The following is a 16,712-nucleotide window of genomic DNA, read 5'->3' as shown; positions in this document are numbered from 1 at the left end:
TCTCGTAAAATTCTCGACTCATCTGCGCCAGCTGATTTTACAACTCGCGCTGCGTCGCGCGCGACTGCTCGACATTTCAACAAAGACATTACAATATAAAACGCGTCGCGTTTGCGAGAAAGAGAGATAGAGAGAAAGAGGGCGAAAAAAATATCGTTTTTTCGCGAAAGCGAAGCTCGTAAATTTATTCGTTAAAATAAATCTTTCGACAGGAAGTGCGCACGCATATGCTTGTATGCAGCGAGTGTATATATTTGTGGCTCTCGTGAAATAGGGTCAATAGTGTTGTTGCTGTTGCTGTTGTTGTAGCAGCAGTTGCAGCTAGTACAACACGAGGGTCAATAGTACCACGCGCGCGTGGGTCAATTTTTGCGCGAAAATGCTAGACAGCGCGCGTCCAAGACAAAACACGTTCTTGCTTTCTCTCGCTCGTGCCAAAGCCGTACCAATGTAATTTTCTCATCGAACGCCTATAAAATACGTGTGTTTATGCATTTACAAACTATTTCGACAATTTTAAGGCCGCTGAATTCTATTTTAATACCATTACCATCGGGTAACCTCCCATTCCAAATGCGCCGCGCAGCTCGAACGAAGTTTTCGCGGCAAGCAAAATTCTATATCGAAGAGAGAGAGAGAGGGTATAAAAACGAACCAGTTCATAAGTGAAAATCGATGCAAACGCATGTATAATCATTGAAATTTCCGTGAATCCGAGAACGAATTTCATTTCGTTTGCAGAGCTCTTCCGCCGATACGTAGCTAATAATTAACGGAAGATTTGAAAAGTAAAATTTTTTTTTTATCAAAAATCGAAACCGGAATCGTTCCACATGCGCTCATCACAGCCAATGGCAATTTTCTAATTACAGCGCCAATATACGTATCGGACAAATATCTCGTATGATTTTTGCCGAATAAAACTCTGTATTTTTATTGCAACTTCCTATTCATTATATTAATAAGCAGGCTCGATTGCGTCAATCACTCGAGATCACGCTTTGCTATTATCCTTTCTACGAGGAATCCCAAGGAGTAGCTGGTTTACTCTTCGCGCCTGCGTGCGCATTCGCGACTCTTGCAAAATTCCAATGTAGATCGGTGTACATCCGATTAGTTACGCTCGATATTTTTTTTTTGTAAATTCTACTGTGAAGTACGCATGCAAAGTGAGAGAAGAGAGAGAGAGAGAGACGAGTGAAAAAAGAAGCGCGTTCAGCGAGAGAACGATCGTCGAAACAAACGCGTCGACTGACCGCGATTCTCGAAAACCCCCCCGACAGTTTTATCGCTCCATTATTTTGCGTTCGTCATTACGTTTCCGGATTTTTCACTCGCTCGCTCGCGCGCATCTGTCGGACGCATTCGAATAACCCACTTTTCTCGCGATCACGCCAACTTCTCTACATGTATACAGGTATACATATATTTGCAGACTCGTACACCACGCGTATATATAATATGCAGCGTTGAGATGTTCCGAGAAGAGGCAATATTATTTGAGCTCGGGGACGTAGTACGCCCAATGCTCGGCGATCCCGGCGACCATTGCGCGGATCATTGTCTACGGGGACTTTTTTATCCTCCTTGAATAACAACCTGTGCCCACGTTTTATCTCCGTGGGTGGACAAGAACGTTTCAACGTAACGAGTATCGAAAGTCTTCGATCCTGAATTTCGGCAATTGAAGGGCTCGCCAAGTTTGGTTCAAAGGAAACCGCGCTATGCTTTAGAGACAATTTGCGGTGAAATTATAGTTTTCTGCGTTGCACCGAGCAGTCAAAATAAGACAATTTTAGCTCGAAACAATAAAACTTCTTTTGTTCACCATATTGAGATGTAGAATTGGAATAAAAAATATTTTCACGAAATATAAATCATATAAGTGGAAACGCGTCCAACGCTCGCTTTTTACGCATCGAATCATAAAAAGTGTACACATACATACATACATACGAGGTCACATTAGGTTTTTATCACTAATATACAGCTCGAATGGAACGATGTGTAGCCGAACAAACTCACCAGGCTTGTAAATAAAAGTAATGAATGTCTCACGCGTTTGCACTTGCAAGAGCAGCTCGCGAACGCACACGAGAGTGCGCACTCAGGTATCAATGAATTATTACATCGCATGCGGCATATCTAATCGGTAAAAAGCTTATGGGAAGACAAAGCGTTGGAAAATTCAGCTACATCCCAACGTTTTAACGCCTGAATTATTTTTAACTCGCATCAAAGGCACGTGAGTTGGTTCGGAGAAGAAAAGAGTCCTGAGACTGAACACTGTATAGCGTATAAATTACTTACTCGTTTTGGCCGTGGTGATTTTAGCGTCGACTGATTCTTTCAATAACGATATAACGTATAATCCATGCTCTATCTATCACTCGAAACTCGTGAAAATACCGCCTTAGTAGTTTTTAGTATCATTTGTCCTGAAACAATGAGGGGAAAAAATTGATTCGTTAAATGAAATAGTGTTAATGCCGTCCTTATTTCCAAGGTAATCTACTTATATGATACATCTAAATTTGATGAAATTAAAGAACAATAACAGCGCGAGAGTTATTATGCACAAGGGAGCCGACATCAATGTGCATCTTATAAGTGTGAGGCAATTTGTTACAAGCGTAATCTCTTGGCACGCGAACGAGAAGCGCCTATAATCAATTAAACGACCGCAAGAATGGCAAAACGATGGAGCGGCGCGAGAGTCATTTGGTTAAGCGACGATAATTTATAATCGCGAGAAAATAGCACGTGAAATTAATAAACGTCGAGCGCTACGTACCTGCATAATATGTATATACATAAACTATAGCGTGAATTCTGCGCGTATTATGATATAATGATGATGACATTGAGAATGAGAGAGGTACAGTAGTGCGAATGCAAAAGAAAGAAGAAAAAAAATATGCTTTCTCTCTCTCGCGCACTCCGCAAGCTAATACGCGGATTCCCATTAAACGTATGTATCAAGCTCGCGGCCTAATTCGTTTTTCATATTTACATTGTGTGCGGTGTAGAAAAGATCAAGGTTTAATCTTGATTTTGCTCTTTGACTGCTATGCAAATGCGACTCCGAGTCTTTCTTGTCTAATGATCTTTTAACCTTTTAATTGCGAGCTTCGACTTTCTTTTTTATCTAACCAAGTGTCCGTCGGTTCTAGTGCGCGGCAATCATTTTCAATTGTCTATATCCCCGTTTTCGTCGATTCTCTTCAAACGGTCGAATGTGTGTCAAGCTCCGATATACAATAATGAATAGAAAACCGATCGGAACTCGACTCGCAATCATATTAAGCGTTACTTATAAATTACGTCCGCGCGCGCGCGCGTGGCATTTACATTTTTTTTCCAAAATAGTGGAAAAATTGCAGCCACAGAAAGTAATGGCTCCAGCGAGAGATCGGTTGGGATACGGCAGAAAAACTAACACACGGCACCGTGCCATCACTTTCCACAATTTTCTCCAAACATAACTAAAGTAATATTATCTCTTTTGGAATGCGCCGCGAAAACCACAATGGAGTAGCAGCGCGGTAGCTAAAAAAAAGCAGATGGAAATAAATAAATAATTTGTTTGATAAAATTCTGCGGAATCGAAATCGAACGGCGGCGACACATTCCTCGTGCCTCGGCAAGAGATGTATACCGATCGCTCGCGCTCGGTAGCGCAGAAGCAGTAGCAGCAGCACGCGACACGAATTTCCTCTTTATACATCGCGAGCATCGATGCAGCCTTGTGCATCCGACTACTATGGTTGCATGGCGTGCAGCTGTTTGTATACGTTTGCCATGGGCTTGTGTGCACACATTCTCGTATATATATGTATGGCCATTCCCAAGCGCTGCAAACCACCGCGAGAATTAATTGCAGAGATTTGTGTACACACGCGGCGCGCATGTTGTACCGCGAGCATGTTTACCGTGCGCGCGAGCGGCCAAATAAAATGCCGAAGAATCGAAGTGGAGAAATCCCACTTATTTAACGAAGCTTCCACGTCTCTCGCTGAACTCTGTGCCGTGAGATTAAACGCGTGCAAGCGTCTATGACTTTTCTTTTTGGCGATCTGTCTTGAAAGCGAATCGACAGCGATTTTAATTTTTGCAATTATTTTGCAGTGCGGCGCGCGGCACCCAAAGTCCTGATTGAATGTTTCGCGGGAAGCGAGCTTTTACGTATACGAATTATAAACATACGTTTAGCCGCTTGTACGTAGCTTGAATCTTTATCTGTGCGCGTAAATATGGAGTAGCGCCGAGCAGAAATCGAGTTAAACGAAGCAAGAACAAAAATGCCCGATGAAAATAGTACAGGTCACTTTGCCTCATAATCCTTCGGAGCCGCGAGTTTTCATAAAAAATTCATAAACGTAACACTCAATTTGATAACAAGTTGTAAGACGAGTTATTTGAAGCAAATCGAATCGACGACTGGCATGGATACAGGTATAAAGCGTAGAGCGTACGTAGACGCTGATGATGACCCGGTTGCGCGCTGATCTCTGAAACGCGTGTATACGCGCGCGCGGTTTTTAATTGGTGCGCGCGCCGCGTGTCAGGATAATCTCCGCTGTGCAAGCGCAGCTGCGAGTTCTATAATAACAGACGCTATCGCTCGCGCCCCCATACATAATAAACACATTTTGCACGATCGAAGCTCGCACAACCCGAAGAACTTTATATAACGCGCGCTGAGAAAAGATCGCCATATATGTGAGCGCGTCAATCCCTCCCGTTTATACGGGTGTGAAATTGCCTCTGCAATTAATATAAGTGCGTGGATAAATTAACCGCGGAATCGATTGAAGCGGCTGCAATTGAATGTAAGCCTGATTCGAGGTTGTATATTATAACGAAAGAAGAAAAAAATGAGCAACATACCCGACAGTAATCATGACGATCTCGTACACCTTTATCGGTCCCATTGCATGCCGTACGGCCGACATCGATTCTCATAGCTCGCTGCGGTGATTCTCCCACAGACGACGAATCGGTCGTGTAGCTTTTTTTTACTGCCTCATTGCTCTGGCGTCGTAATCGTGTAACTTTCCCTGATAAAAGTCACCGATGATCGTTAAAATCATTCGAACGAGCACCAATCGACAAGCCGGAAGATCGATCGATGTTTCAGTTTACTATGTGGGCACTTGGGCGACAAAGACGAAGACGACTTTGCGCAGTCAAGCTTTTGACAACTCGAGGCGTTGAAACTATCACGTGCTCGACCGATGATTATTCTTCTTTTTTCTTCCAGCTTCACACTATCATGACTGATTATCCTGTTTGGTCGTTTCCTTCAAAAACTCCTAAATTAGCTCGTTCAGTTATTTTCTTCGAGACAACGTCGTTGGCTTTCAAGTTCACAACCTCACATGGATAAAATCTCAAAAGTATTGTCAAAATATCGCGCGAATCGTAACGAAAGCTCGACTGCCCGTAGGAGCCGCGCGAAAAGCTCCGGCGACAACCTCGCGGAAATCCCCAAAAAAGGAGCTCGACTCTTTCTTTGCTGCAGGTTGTCGTTGGCGGTCAGTGTCAAGGCAGCCTGTTAGCTGCTGCTGCTGCTGTTGGCAGTGGGGCGTTTAGATCGGGACTGAGGCCCGTTTTGAAGAAGGCGCGCAGGCCGCCCCCGATATCGCAGCAAGCGAAGCCGCGTGTGCAGGCCTTGTCTTGCTCTCTCGGCAGCGAGCGTATACAGCCGAGGCACGAGCGAGAACGAGCCTAGTGTATATACCATCTCCTTTGCCGCCGCACGCGCCGCTTTTAATATTATAGTGGGGGCTCGCTGCTACATATATATATTTTATATACCTACGTTCGCAGGATATATACTATATACGCATGTACTTTTACAGCGTGCATAGACGCGAGTACGTGTATATACGTTACCACGGATCGCAGATTATTCTTCTTCCCACGCACGCGTCAGGCAGGCACACGCGGGTAATCCTGCCACCGACGAGAGTCGTAAAGCGAAAAATCCTGTCGCGTCAATTTGAATTGTTGTCACCTGCAGTGGCTGCTGCTGCTGCTGTTGTGGCTCCGCCAGTTGCAGTATGCATTAGCCTTATTTAGGGTGAGAAGTACCGTGGCCAAAATACCGAATGTAGGTTAAATGACGGTTAATGGTGCACGTCATACGCACGCCGAGCACGCACATCGAATACAGTAGTTTTTTTCCCCCCGTCGGCTCTTGAAAAACAACGTTTTTGGAAAAAGGAAGAGGATGTGCTGCGAGCGCAATATTGTTCTCTGAAAACTACTAAATTTCGTACGCGAAAACAACGGCTAAGCACAAATAATGACATGGCTCGTGGCATCGTCATTTTATTATTCTCAAACTGATACCGTAAAAATGTGCCTCCCAAGGGTTTAATTAAAATTAAAAACTAATTATACAGGATGAATAGCTGCGTCGCGTTATCAGCCGACGCATCGCAAAAAGTCTCGATATTTATTTGATACCCATGCAATGCACATGAACATTCCGTTAGACCTACATTATGATAATGATACAAAATTCATAAAAAGCAAATATTTACTCTTCTCGCCTTCTCTAACCGCAAAGAAGTCGCTGGTCAGCTCTTCAGCGAGTATGAGTACGAGCATGTGTGCGCGTATTTATTCGAAATGAAAACAACAATCGAAGTCGAAACATTCTCCCGGCGTGATGATCACTTGGCCAACTTAATGTATATTTACATTTCTGCGCTCGGGATCAGTTGGCCTTTATATGTTGACTGACATTGTTTGAGATTATAATATGTCATTGTTTCGAAAAATCCCGATGCAGTGCACATTTTCTATTGTAACTTTTGTAACGGTACATGGATCAATTTTTTTCCCCCCCGAACTAATGAAGTACCCACAATCGATCTCTTTTCGATTCGTTAGCCTTTACGTACCTAATTTATATATGCTAACGTTATTTTCCTACATACGTATCTCGCGGATCGCACACACCAACACACACACACACACACACACACACACACACACACACACACACACACACAAATACACGCTTACCTACACGTACATTTGTATATTATTCTGCCCACGAAGAAGGAGAAAAAAAAACAAGGAAAAAATTAATCAGATTTAAATTGAATATCGTGTGGTGCATATCTCATGGTTAGCGATTTTTTCACCTCAAAGTAAATAGTTTAGCTTTTGCTTTATTGAGTGCATGTCTAGTTGTGACCGATATAATCCAGGCAAGCACGTGTACCGCAAAACCTCGAGGAAAAGCTTCATCAGAAATCCACGAAAAACCTCAAACCTCGAGCTGAAGGATGAGAGCCGCGCGACCATCGCGCAGCATCAACGCTAGGATGAAAAATGAAAAAACTTGACCAGTGCGGCGGCGGCGGTGGCCGTGGCGCATCACCATGCGAGCATAATTAAACCGGAGAAAGAGCGTCTCTAATACGCATCCGAGAGAAGATAAAGAAGGTGCATCGGAAGAGCCAAGCGCAATTACAATTACTTACGGTACATACAGAGTTTATACTCGAGGCGCACATGTATGCATACGTGTTATAGTGCAATAGCCAACTTCGTGTATGCTACACACATATTATACTGCGGGGAATTACAAACACCTTTGGATAATCTTATTCGCGAGTACAAAAAATGCTTAATGCTATAAGATGCATGTGTGAAACTTGAACCGTGTAAGAGCCTAAATTGACTCGACTGATCCAACAACTGTGATATTTCAAATTTATAACTTCTCCTGTATGCATGGGGTTTTCTTCGCGCCCGCGTTTGTTCACGCTCTAACGCCCTTTCGAATTTATTGTTTCCTTGAACAAATGATCTTGCTAATAAGCTGCAGCGACTGAATTTTAATGGATATGTAACGAATACCGAATCAGTACATCGTGTACTGTACATGAGACTTCTATTAGCAATGTCCAAATTTTGATTTAAAATTAAAAGCACAGCTGAGTATATAATTATAAATGCTCGAAGATAGCAAAAGAAAATTTAATGGAAAACGTTTGAAATATTTTTATTTCATTTCAGTCGATGAGAAAATGTAATAAGTCAACAAATATGGAACACACGCAAGTAGCTATCTTGTAAAAGTGTACACGTGCTTATTAGAGTAATACGTCATCTGAAAGGATTCAACAAAGAACAAAATCAAACGTAGTTTTGCGGTAAAATCAAATCAACGGGAAAGAAAATATATTTACTACATACGTGAGTGAGTGTGAAATGAAGCCATAAAGACTGTTGAAGGTAATTATAATTTTTTGCTCTGCGATTGATGATAATGACACTTTTACTGCAACTCATGTGATTTATCTTGATGAAAAATCGGTACTTCGACACTGTTGTACACTTCTGTTTGGTGACATTTTTCATATTTTCACTAATCTATATTAGAGGTATGATTAAGAAAATCGTAGGATAACTATTCAGATGCAGAATACTTGGTAAAATAAGATGGCGACTGTACATTGAGACCTACTTAACAATGTACGTGCAGATTTCTGCCGACTCATTCAGATAACAGAGAGCCACATCGAGAGTACACAGTTACCAGCATGGAAATAGACGCCGCCACCCGTTGGGTGATGTTTGCACAAGTATGACTTTTTACTCTCATTTCAATGGCTCGTTTATTATATGGTTCGATGACTGCCAAAGCAAAGATGAATACGTGAATTGTGTTAATCGAATATCTAAAGTTTGATGATTGATTCAAACTCCCTGTATGAAAAGGAATTTTTTTTCGACGGGTAAAAAAGGAAATTTCTTCAGCTCATAATGACATTTTGAAAATAATCCCTGCGCCACTGACATCGTTAATTTGAATATTCAACGCTGCAGCTTTCTTAATACACTCGCATTTTACGAATCCACGCGCGAGCCGGCGAACCGCAAATCGCTTATAAATACTCGACGCGCGACACCTACATCAACTAAATAAACAAGTCGTGCAGCACGCATAAAGTCACATTTGAAAGGCGAGTTTCAACGTTAAAAAGGGCGAGATGACTTTCATATTATGCGTCTACTCTTATAATTGGATCGATTATCCAGAGTAGCGCGCGATGTGTCGCAGTACACGCACGCACACGCCTCGTGTAGTGATAAGTGGGACAACGCATTGGGAGAAACATTTTTTTACTCGATTGAAAGGGACAGCGCGACGATGTGACGATCTGGAAAATGTATATCGACTATATCGCGAGATGTTAATAAATATTGGAAGGAGCCTGTCATCCAGATTAGAAGACTCCTACTGCAGCTGCTGATGCTGCTACTACAGAATTTCAATGAAGCGAGCTCCTACTGCGGCTTTTTAGCATACGCTCAGATTACCGCTGAGACGTACATATCACTTTGCATTCACTTCACAGCTGAAAAGTCTGTCGATTTGAATATACCTGAATTGTAAGGCTAAAATAGAAAGGGAATTTTACAATTCGGTTTTTTTCATAATATTGTTCTACTTTACAAAGAAAGTTTCATGCAAACATTTTTTTTTTCAACAAAGTTTTAATACAGTACAAGTAGTAAAATATCGATTGAGTCACGACACATCATGTAAAAACAATTTGAATGCGCATTTGTTTCACATGTCACGGCAGACTTTGAAAAAAATCCTAAAGTTTAATTTTCAACTAAAAATCGTTTCGACCCAATAATAATGCAAGTACTAGCATCTCTCATATTTGTATGCTATTATGCAGTCGTAGGTAATTGATGAGTAACAGCCACGCGAACGGCGTAAGTAACATGACTTAGTTATTCATCCAAAAATTGTGACAGTTTCAGGAGAGAAATTACCACTCGTCAAAGGCAGCGCTGAAAAAATTGAAAATTTACCTTTTCAAGCGCAAATAACAAAAAACGAGTATCCGATTTGCGGTGGCACACTCGTGAGCAGTCTGCACGTACTTACGGCGGCGCACTGCGTGTACGACATAGTGCAACGCTTCCCGCATGTTTATTTTAAAAATATTCGAGTCCTCGTCGGATCGAGCTTTCACGGACAGGGCTGGTCTTACGGCGTGCGTCGCGTATCGCATCACCGAGATTACGTAGACGCGCGCATAAATACGCCGTATTTCATTCCCAATGACGTAGCTGTTATACAGGTAAGTATGGCAGAAAAGCACATCGATAATAAATATTAGCCCGATTCACGTCGAGTGTTTGTTTGCTTGGACGCAGCTCGCTCGTCCGGTAGCGTTTGGTCCGACGGTGCAGCCAATAAACCTGCCCGCGGTGGCCTACAGCGAGGTAGCCGACGGCACGCCCGTAATCGTCTCTGGCTTCGGGAGCAGTCGGTATCGAGCTCGTCCCTCGATGGTTTTGAAACAAATGTTGACGTACGTAATGCCTCGTGACGCGTGTCAAGCGCGTTACCGCAAAATAATCTTAAGTAGCCACCTTTGCACGCATCGTATTCCGATAAACAGAGCAGCTGAATTCTACGACGGTACATGCTCGGTGAGTCGATCGTCGTCTTCTTGAGCGACGTACATCGTTAATCACGAAAATAATGCGATTTTACAGGGAGACAGTGGTGGACCCCTCGTGACAGCGGATAAGAAAGTCATTATCGGTATCGTTTCCGGAGGCTACGGTGGCTGCGAGTCTTCGTATCCAAATGTATTTGCAAAAGTTTCCCATTACTTACAATATATTCGTTCTGAAATGGGTTATTATACGCAACACCCTTACTGGAGAAGTATACACCCAAGTGTTGGAGATATGACAGCCAACTGAAAATTATAATGCACTCAATTGTATTCAAAGTAATAGAATAAAGCTCCAAAGTTTCATGTGTAATACCAAAACTTTTCAACGAATACATAATTTAACATGCAAAGTTGAAAATAATTTGTTTTTTCTTTAATTTTCCAAATTAAATTTAAGTGAATATTCTTTGCCGCTAGATTTATGTAATTGTTTTGTAAAAGCGATGCAAATCACGAACTGTACTGACTATTTAACTGCATCACGAATAAAGAATAAAAAATATTTAATAGATGTTTCATTTTATATAAAAGACGCAAAATAAAACTATGTGTTACATCGATCGAAGACAAATTGAGCAACAATGAAAGTCTCCTTCATTGCTTGCTTCTTTTTTATATTTTCCTACACAGCTTTGAGTGAGTAAACATTATTATGACGATTCGTTTGTTAAAAAAAAAAAAATTGTATCGATGTACGTACTTTAGGCACCGCAGCTAAGGTCAGGATTACCCCGGATGGATCCGAAGCAGAAATCGAAGAATTTCCTTACCAAGTTCTCATTACCTTGCAAGGTAATCCTCTCTGCGGCGGTTCATTGATAAGCGACTTGCACGTACTCACAGCTGCGCACTGCGTCTATAAAATTGTCGCGGATCCTTATGGAGACATCGGGGATGTTAAAATTTTAGTGGGCTCAAAATATCTAGGAGGAGGTCAAAGTCACAATGTACGAAGAATATCACATCACAAAGATTACATCGATGAAACAATTGACACTCCTTATTTCATTCCCAACGACGTGGCAGTCATTCAGGTAAAAATTTTTTCTAAAAATCAAGTCTATTACAGCAAAGAGAAATCTTATCAATTTGTCCGAAGATTTAATTTCAAGTTTAGTATTTTCCGGATCGAACGTGTAACAAAGTCTTAAATTCAATAAATTTCAGCTTGAGAGCAGAGTTACACTGTCTCCGCAAGTTCAGCCAATAAGTTTGCCAAGCGGTGAAATTGATACAAGTACCCCAGTCGTTGTAACTGGTTATGGAAGTACTGTTTATGCCGGTCAACCTTCAATGGTTCTGAGAAAATTGTACACTTATACCATTTCCCTTGATGAGTGCCGAGCTCAGCACCCAAAAATCATTCTGGACAGCAGCATTTGCACCGATCGTTTCAAATACGACGAACTGTACCAAACATACGGTGGTACCTGCTCCGTAAGTTACAATGTTACTAGTTGAATTTATTATACATTGAAAATAATAAATTGCGTTTTTAATACAAGGGTGACAGTGGAGGACCGCTGGTAGACATAAATAAGAAAATGATCATCGGTGTGGTTTCCGGTGGCTACGGTGGCTGCGATTCTCCTTATGCCAATGTTTTTGCTCGAGTCTCGCATTTCTTACCGTACATTTACTCAGAAACCAGCTATTACACTCTTCACCCATACGAAGCTAGTGAACATCCAAGTATTACAAATATATTTTATCGCTACGCTAATGAAAAGTAGAAAAACGAATTAATCAAATAAATGAAAATTTGTTATATTAGTGCAATATAATAATTTTTGAATAGCTGACTTTTCGACCCCTTTTTACGTATATACCAAGAGCAATTAATAAGTCATACCTCGCATTTTTGCGTATAATGCTGTTGTTAAGAAGAAATCGATGCAAATGTTAAAATGAAATTTCAACCTTATATTGCTATTTTCTTATAAAATTATACATTTTCATGTTCTAAATATTAGAATTTGGGAACTTTTTCTACGCCAGAAGGTAAACTAATATATTTTTCAATAGATACATTCAAAAATAAAGTTATTGACAGGATACAAACGATTTTTTAAAAGAAAATTTGAATTTTCCATCAAAAACCTTATACGTTTCAATGTTATTTCAAATTGATCTTATAAAAATGCAAAAACTTTTACAATTTGATGATTTCGCTTCTGCCTCTGTTCCACGAGAATATAATCTAGAGGTCTCAAACTTTCAGCTAACATACATAGGGTAGTCAGACCAATCAATGACCGGGTACCAGTGAATGACCATTTTAGAAAATATCATATGAAAAACAATTAAAAATATATTTGTATGGAAGTAATTCAATTCTTCAGTGAACGATGCATCTTGTTTTCTATGTTTGATCATAATTTAATAAAGAAAAACGATAATTATTGCACATCCAAAAGTGGTCATTTACTGGTCGAAAGCGGTCAATCACTGGTATAAGTACCCTACTTATCTCGATCGAAGTAATGCAGCCCGTAGATATCACTTTATTCAAGTTTCGAAGCTATTTTTAATGTTTTTCATCATAAAATCGAACTTGACCACTTACCTCAATATCCTTATCCTTATACATCGTATAAGGTATGAATGATTGATGATTCAGGTTGTATTAATTTTGACTCAGAAATTGAACTGTAAAGGAATTGTTGAAATTTGGTGCTTTGACGCAAACATGACCTACTTTGATAGAGCCCTCATGCAGTGACACGTAAGTCTTATACGCAATACTGGATCCTGCAATGTCTACTAGAAGCAGCTTTATTTCTCAGTCCGATTCGACGTTCAATCTCACTATACATTATCCGGCAGTGTCTTGAACAAAAATATTTTTATATCTTTTTTACATCATGGTTTTTATTAATTTACTGTTTTTACTTTACGGCGCGACAATTGGTAAGCATGCTATGAAACTTTATAAGAGTAAATAATAATTGATATTTTGTAACGATGTCTCAATTACTCAAAGCTGTAAGTGCACATGAATTACGAATCGTCCAGGGCAATCAAGCTAATCCGAGAGATTTTCCTTATCAAGTGTTGTTGCTGTACAATGACAAACCTTTGTGCGGAGGAACATTAATTACCCAAAAGCACGTTCTCACTGCAGCCCACTGTATTTATCCTCTTGTGGAATTACGCAGAATACAAGGTCTCGAAGTGCTGGCTGGTTCGATTTGGCACGGTGCTGGTGCGCGTTACCGAGCACGAAGAGTATCTTATAATTTTGATTACGTTGACACATCGTCTCCACGATACAGTGGCTATTTCGGCGATATTGGAGTAATTCAGGTAAGTTATCAGAAATCGCAGATTTTTGAAGAAAATTTAATTGATTGTTGAATCTGACAGCTTTATAAAAATGTGACGCTATCTCCTTACGTACAACCAATTGCCTTGCCGGAAAAATCTAAAAGTAACATTCCCGATGAAACTGACGTTATAGTATCTGGATTTGGAAGCAATGTATTGTCTGGTCAGGATTCTCATGTTTTAAAATTTTTTAAAACTAAAACAATGTCTCTGGTCAAATGTCAAACACATTATGGAAATCGGATTTCTGAAGCAAATATTTGTACTGAACGTCAAACGATAAAAAACGGCACAAAGTATGAAGGGACGTGTACTGTGAGTATGCCCTATATACCTTCAGAATATTTTACATCGTAAAACATTTCTATAGAAAAAGAGGATGTTTTTACAGGGTGACAGTGGAGGCCCAGTAGCAACCAACGATAAAAAAATTCTTATTGGCATAATTTCTGGGGGAGATCATCAATGCCATGAAAATTATCCTAACGTAGCTGTAAAAATATCATATTATCTCGACTACATCAATGACGAAATCAAAAACTATTCCGACCGGCCTGATACAATAGGGAATAATCCATCTTGGTCTTAACTTCATTTACAAAGATTAAAAATAAAAAGTATAATTGTATTTGAAAATATATCACTAAAAACTTGACCATTGTGTAACAATTTAAAATTTCGTAAAATTTGTAAGTAGCATTCATGCCCATTTTTTATAACCATTGTAATTATCAAACGTTACATTATGGGGATCATAGGTCTATAAAATGAGCTCACAGAATAATTTCATATAGTTCTCACACAAATTTCGTAAAAAATTGCGTTTTATGTTGCAAAAAGTATATGTTAACGCATGCCATTTTATAACAGTCACAAACCCTGCTGAATAAAAAAGAAAATGTTCAAATAAGTTATCTTAGATTTCTATAACACAAAGCTCTAAAAACTACTTGAATGCTCTTGTTACGGAGCTTTTTAGCTATTCGCACGAAATTTTTCAGAAAAACAATTTTTTTTTCTCTGAAAACATACTTGACAGTGTTAATTTTCACTCCAACTTCAGAATTCCTTTAGCAATGTATTCTCATCCGTACATCCACTTACTCATGATTGAAATACTGTGCTTTTGAATGTATTATGAGTTTAGGGTCAACTTTCTGAAAGGTAAAACATGTTAGTAGTTAAAGAAACAAACAAGGAATTTTAATCTACCGATACTTTACGTGACAAATGATACATTGTTTGCAGGTAATGTAAAATGAATGTTAGCAAAAGGAAAAAGGTACTGGCAGTACATTGAACAGAAAGTTCACTTGTTCGGATATACTGAAATAATTGAACGACAAAAAGGTGAAGTTTTTGAAATTAAAAACATATAATTATTTTTTAATCTTTATGCCTTAACTCACTTTATTTACACGTAAATACATATATAATATAATTATATCAATATTATCACTGTTATCGCAGAATATCATAATAATAGTAATAATAATCCTTTAAAGTTGCACTTCCGATGGCAACTGTAAATAATGTTCTTTTTCATGTAATTTTTAATCATTTATTACACTTTAAAATGAATGCCGTTCAAATTTTCTCTCCCACATTTTAGTAGCAATTACTTATCTTTAACGTTATAATGTCCTCTTAGTTTTTAACTACGAGCAAACTCAAAATTATTTTTAAAGTTTATTATATAAACATGTGGGTATAATAACTTTTTTCTCATAAATTCGTTATACATTTGGATGTGCAAATTTATACATCAATCATTATTTCTCAAATTGCTTGAATTTGCATCATCAAAAGTTTTGGCATTTTATTTGTTTAATATGCTTCAAACTGTACCAAAAACCGGACCATTTGATATCCAACATTTTGAGAGCACTCAATTTTATCATCGATAAAAAATTTAATTCGACTTCTAATATCTATTTAGATACTAGACATCAATATTCACGATCAAAAATAATAGACGTATTTCATTATCTTTAAAACTGACTTGCTTATGACAAACGATAGCTCACTTTACCAAAATATCCATCTTTATCTACTAGCTCCAGCTTCTTTTCTTCTAGTTATTTTCAATTTTAGGTACTGTTTTCAAGAATAGCGCATTTTATTCTGCAGAAAAATTGGATGACCATTTTTTAGATTTTTACTGGCCTAATACAAACACAATCAAGTATAGGATTGGTGGTGCGAGTAATAATTTAATCTGTAAAAATAATCAAAACTAAGCTCGATTTTCGTTGAAATTAAAAATATACGCTCGAGTTGTTTTGAAATTTTTTTCAGTCTCTAATAGTTTAATGTTGTTTTCAATACATTCTCATGGAAACCTACAGTTTTACTTTTTGTAATAAAAAATATAGAGGCATGATTTAAATGGACATTGCGATATTTTTAAACTTTTATCGACGATCAGTTTCGTTATTTTTTATTCAGTTACAAGTTTTACTTAAGTCGTATAATAATGCAGCGTAATAGAAATGCTTATAATTTACCTGTGAAAATTTCTGTATATTGTTAATTGGTATTATTACTATTGAGTCTCACAGTTTTAATGTTACTTCATAAAACACTAATGTTTTAATGTTAATTCAAATAAATGATCAGTCTTTCTTAGCAATAAACCAAACACTTCTAATTTTGTAATTCCATCACAAAAATTTTAAAAATAACAATGTTAAAGCATATTTTTATGGGTTTTCTGTAAGATTTTTCCTTGCAAACATGGTACATTGTTTTCAATATGATCAACAATACGACTAAACAACGTCTTCCAATTATTTTTCACACTCACAGTATAATTGATTATATGAATAAGAAATATATTTAGATTAAAACAAATAGGGTATAAAATTTTAC

General features: G+C 38.7%; 4 protein-coding genes across 4 annotated transcripts in view; 3 read left to right on the top strand and 1 right to left on the bottom strand.

Annotated features, from left to right (window-relative positions):
• The window catches only part of LOC106648736, a 29,216-nt gene extending 26,846 nt beyond the window's left edge, over positions 1-2,370 (bottom strand). Inside the window, exon 1 of the mRNA XM_023457756.1 lies at positions 2,311-2,370. The gene's annotated coding sequence lies outside the window, so the exon portion shown is untranslated. The remainder of the gene's footprint in view (positions 1-2,310) is intronic.
• Positions 2,371-9,676: 7,306 nt separating this feature from the next.
• On the top strand, positions 9,677-10,761 carry LOC106648735 (vitellin-degrading protease-like). The gene is made up of 4 exons (XM_023457788.1): positions 9,677-9,725; positions 9,805-10,127; positions 10,204-10,482; positions 10,549-10,761. The coding sequence occupies exons 1-4, from the start codon at positions 9,677-9,679 to the stop codon at positions 10,759-10,761; spliced, it is 864 nt and encodes a 287-aa protein (XP_023313556.1).
• A 318-nt stretch (positions 10,762-11,079) lies between these two features.
• Positions 11,080-12,314, top strand: LOC106648734 (chymotrypsin-1-like). Its single transcript, XM_023457757.1, has 4 exons — positions 11,080-11,150; positions 11,220-11,548; positions 11,682-11,951; positions 12,020-12,314. The coding sequence occupies exons 1-4, from the start codon at positions 11,096-11,098 to the stop codon at positions 12,245-12,247; spliced, it is 882 nt and encodes a 293-aa protein (XP_023313525.1). The 5' UTR covers positions 11,080-11,095; the 3' UTR covers positions 12,248-12,314.
• Positions 12,315-13,478: 1,164 nt separating this feature from the next.
• LOC111693325 (serine protease SP24D-like) lies at positions 13,479-14,430 on the top strand. Its single transcript, XM_023457787.1, has 3 exons — positions 13,479-13,820; positions 13,881-14,156; positions 14,233-14,430. The coding sequence occupies exons 1-3, from the start codon at positions 13,479-13,481 to the stop codon at positions 14,428-14,430; spliced, it is 816 nt and encodes a 271-aa protein (XP_023313555.1).
• The last annotated feature ends 2,282 nt before the right edge of the window (positions 14,431-16,712 follow it).

This window comes from Trichogramma pretiosum, unplaced genomic scaffold, assembly GCF_000599845.2.
Source record: "Trichogramma pretiosum strain Unisexual culture from Peru unplaced genomic scaffold, Tpre_2.0 scaffold22, whole genome shotgun sequence".
Taxonomy (NCBI): domain Eukaryota; kingdom Metazoa; phylum Arthropoda; class Insecta; order Hymenoptera; family Trichogrammatidae; genus Trichogramma; species Trichogramma pretiosum.
Note: the sequence above shows the minus strand (reverse complement) of the source record. Positions and strands in the feature narration are given on the sequence as shown.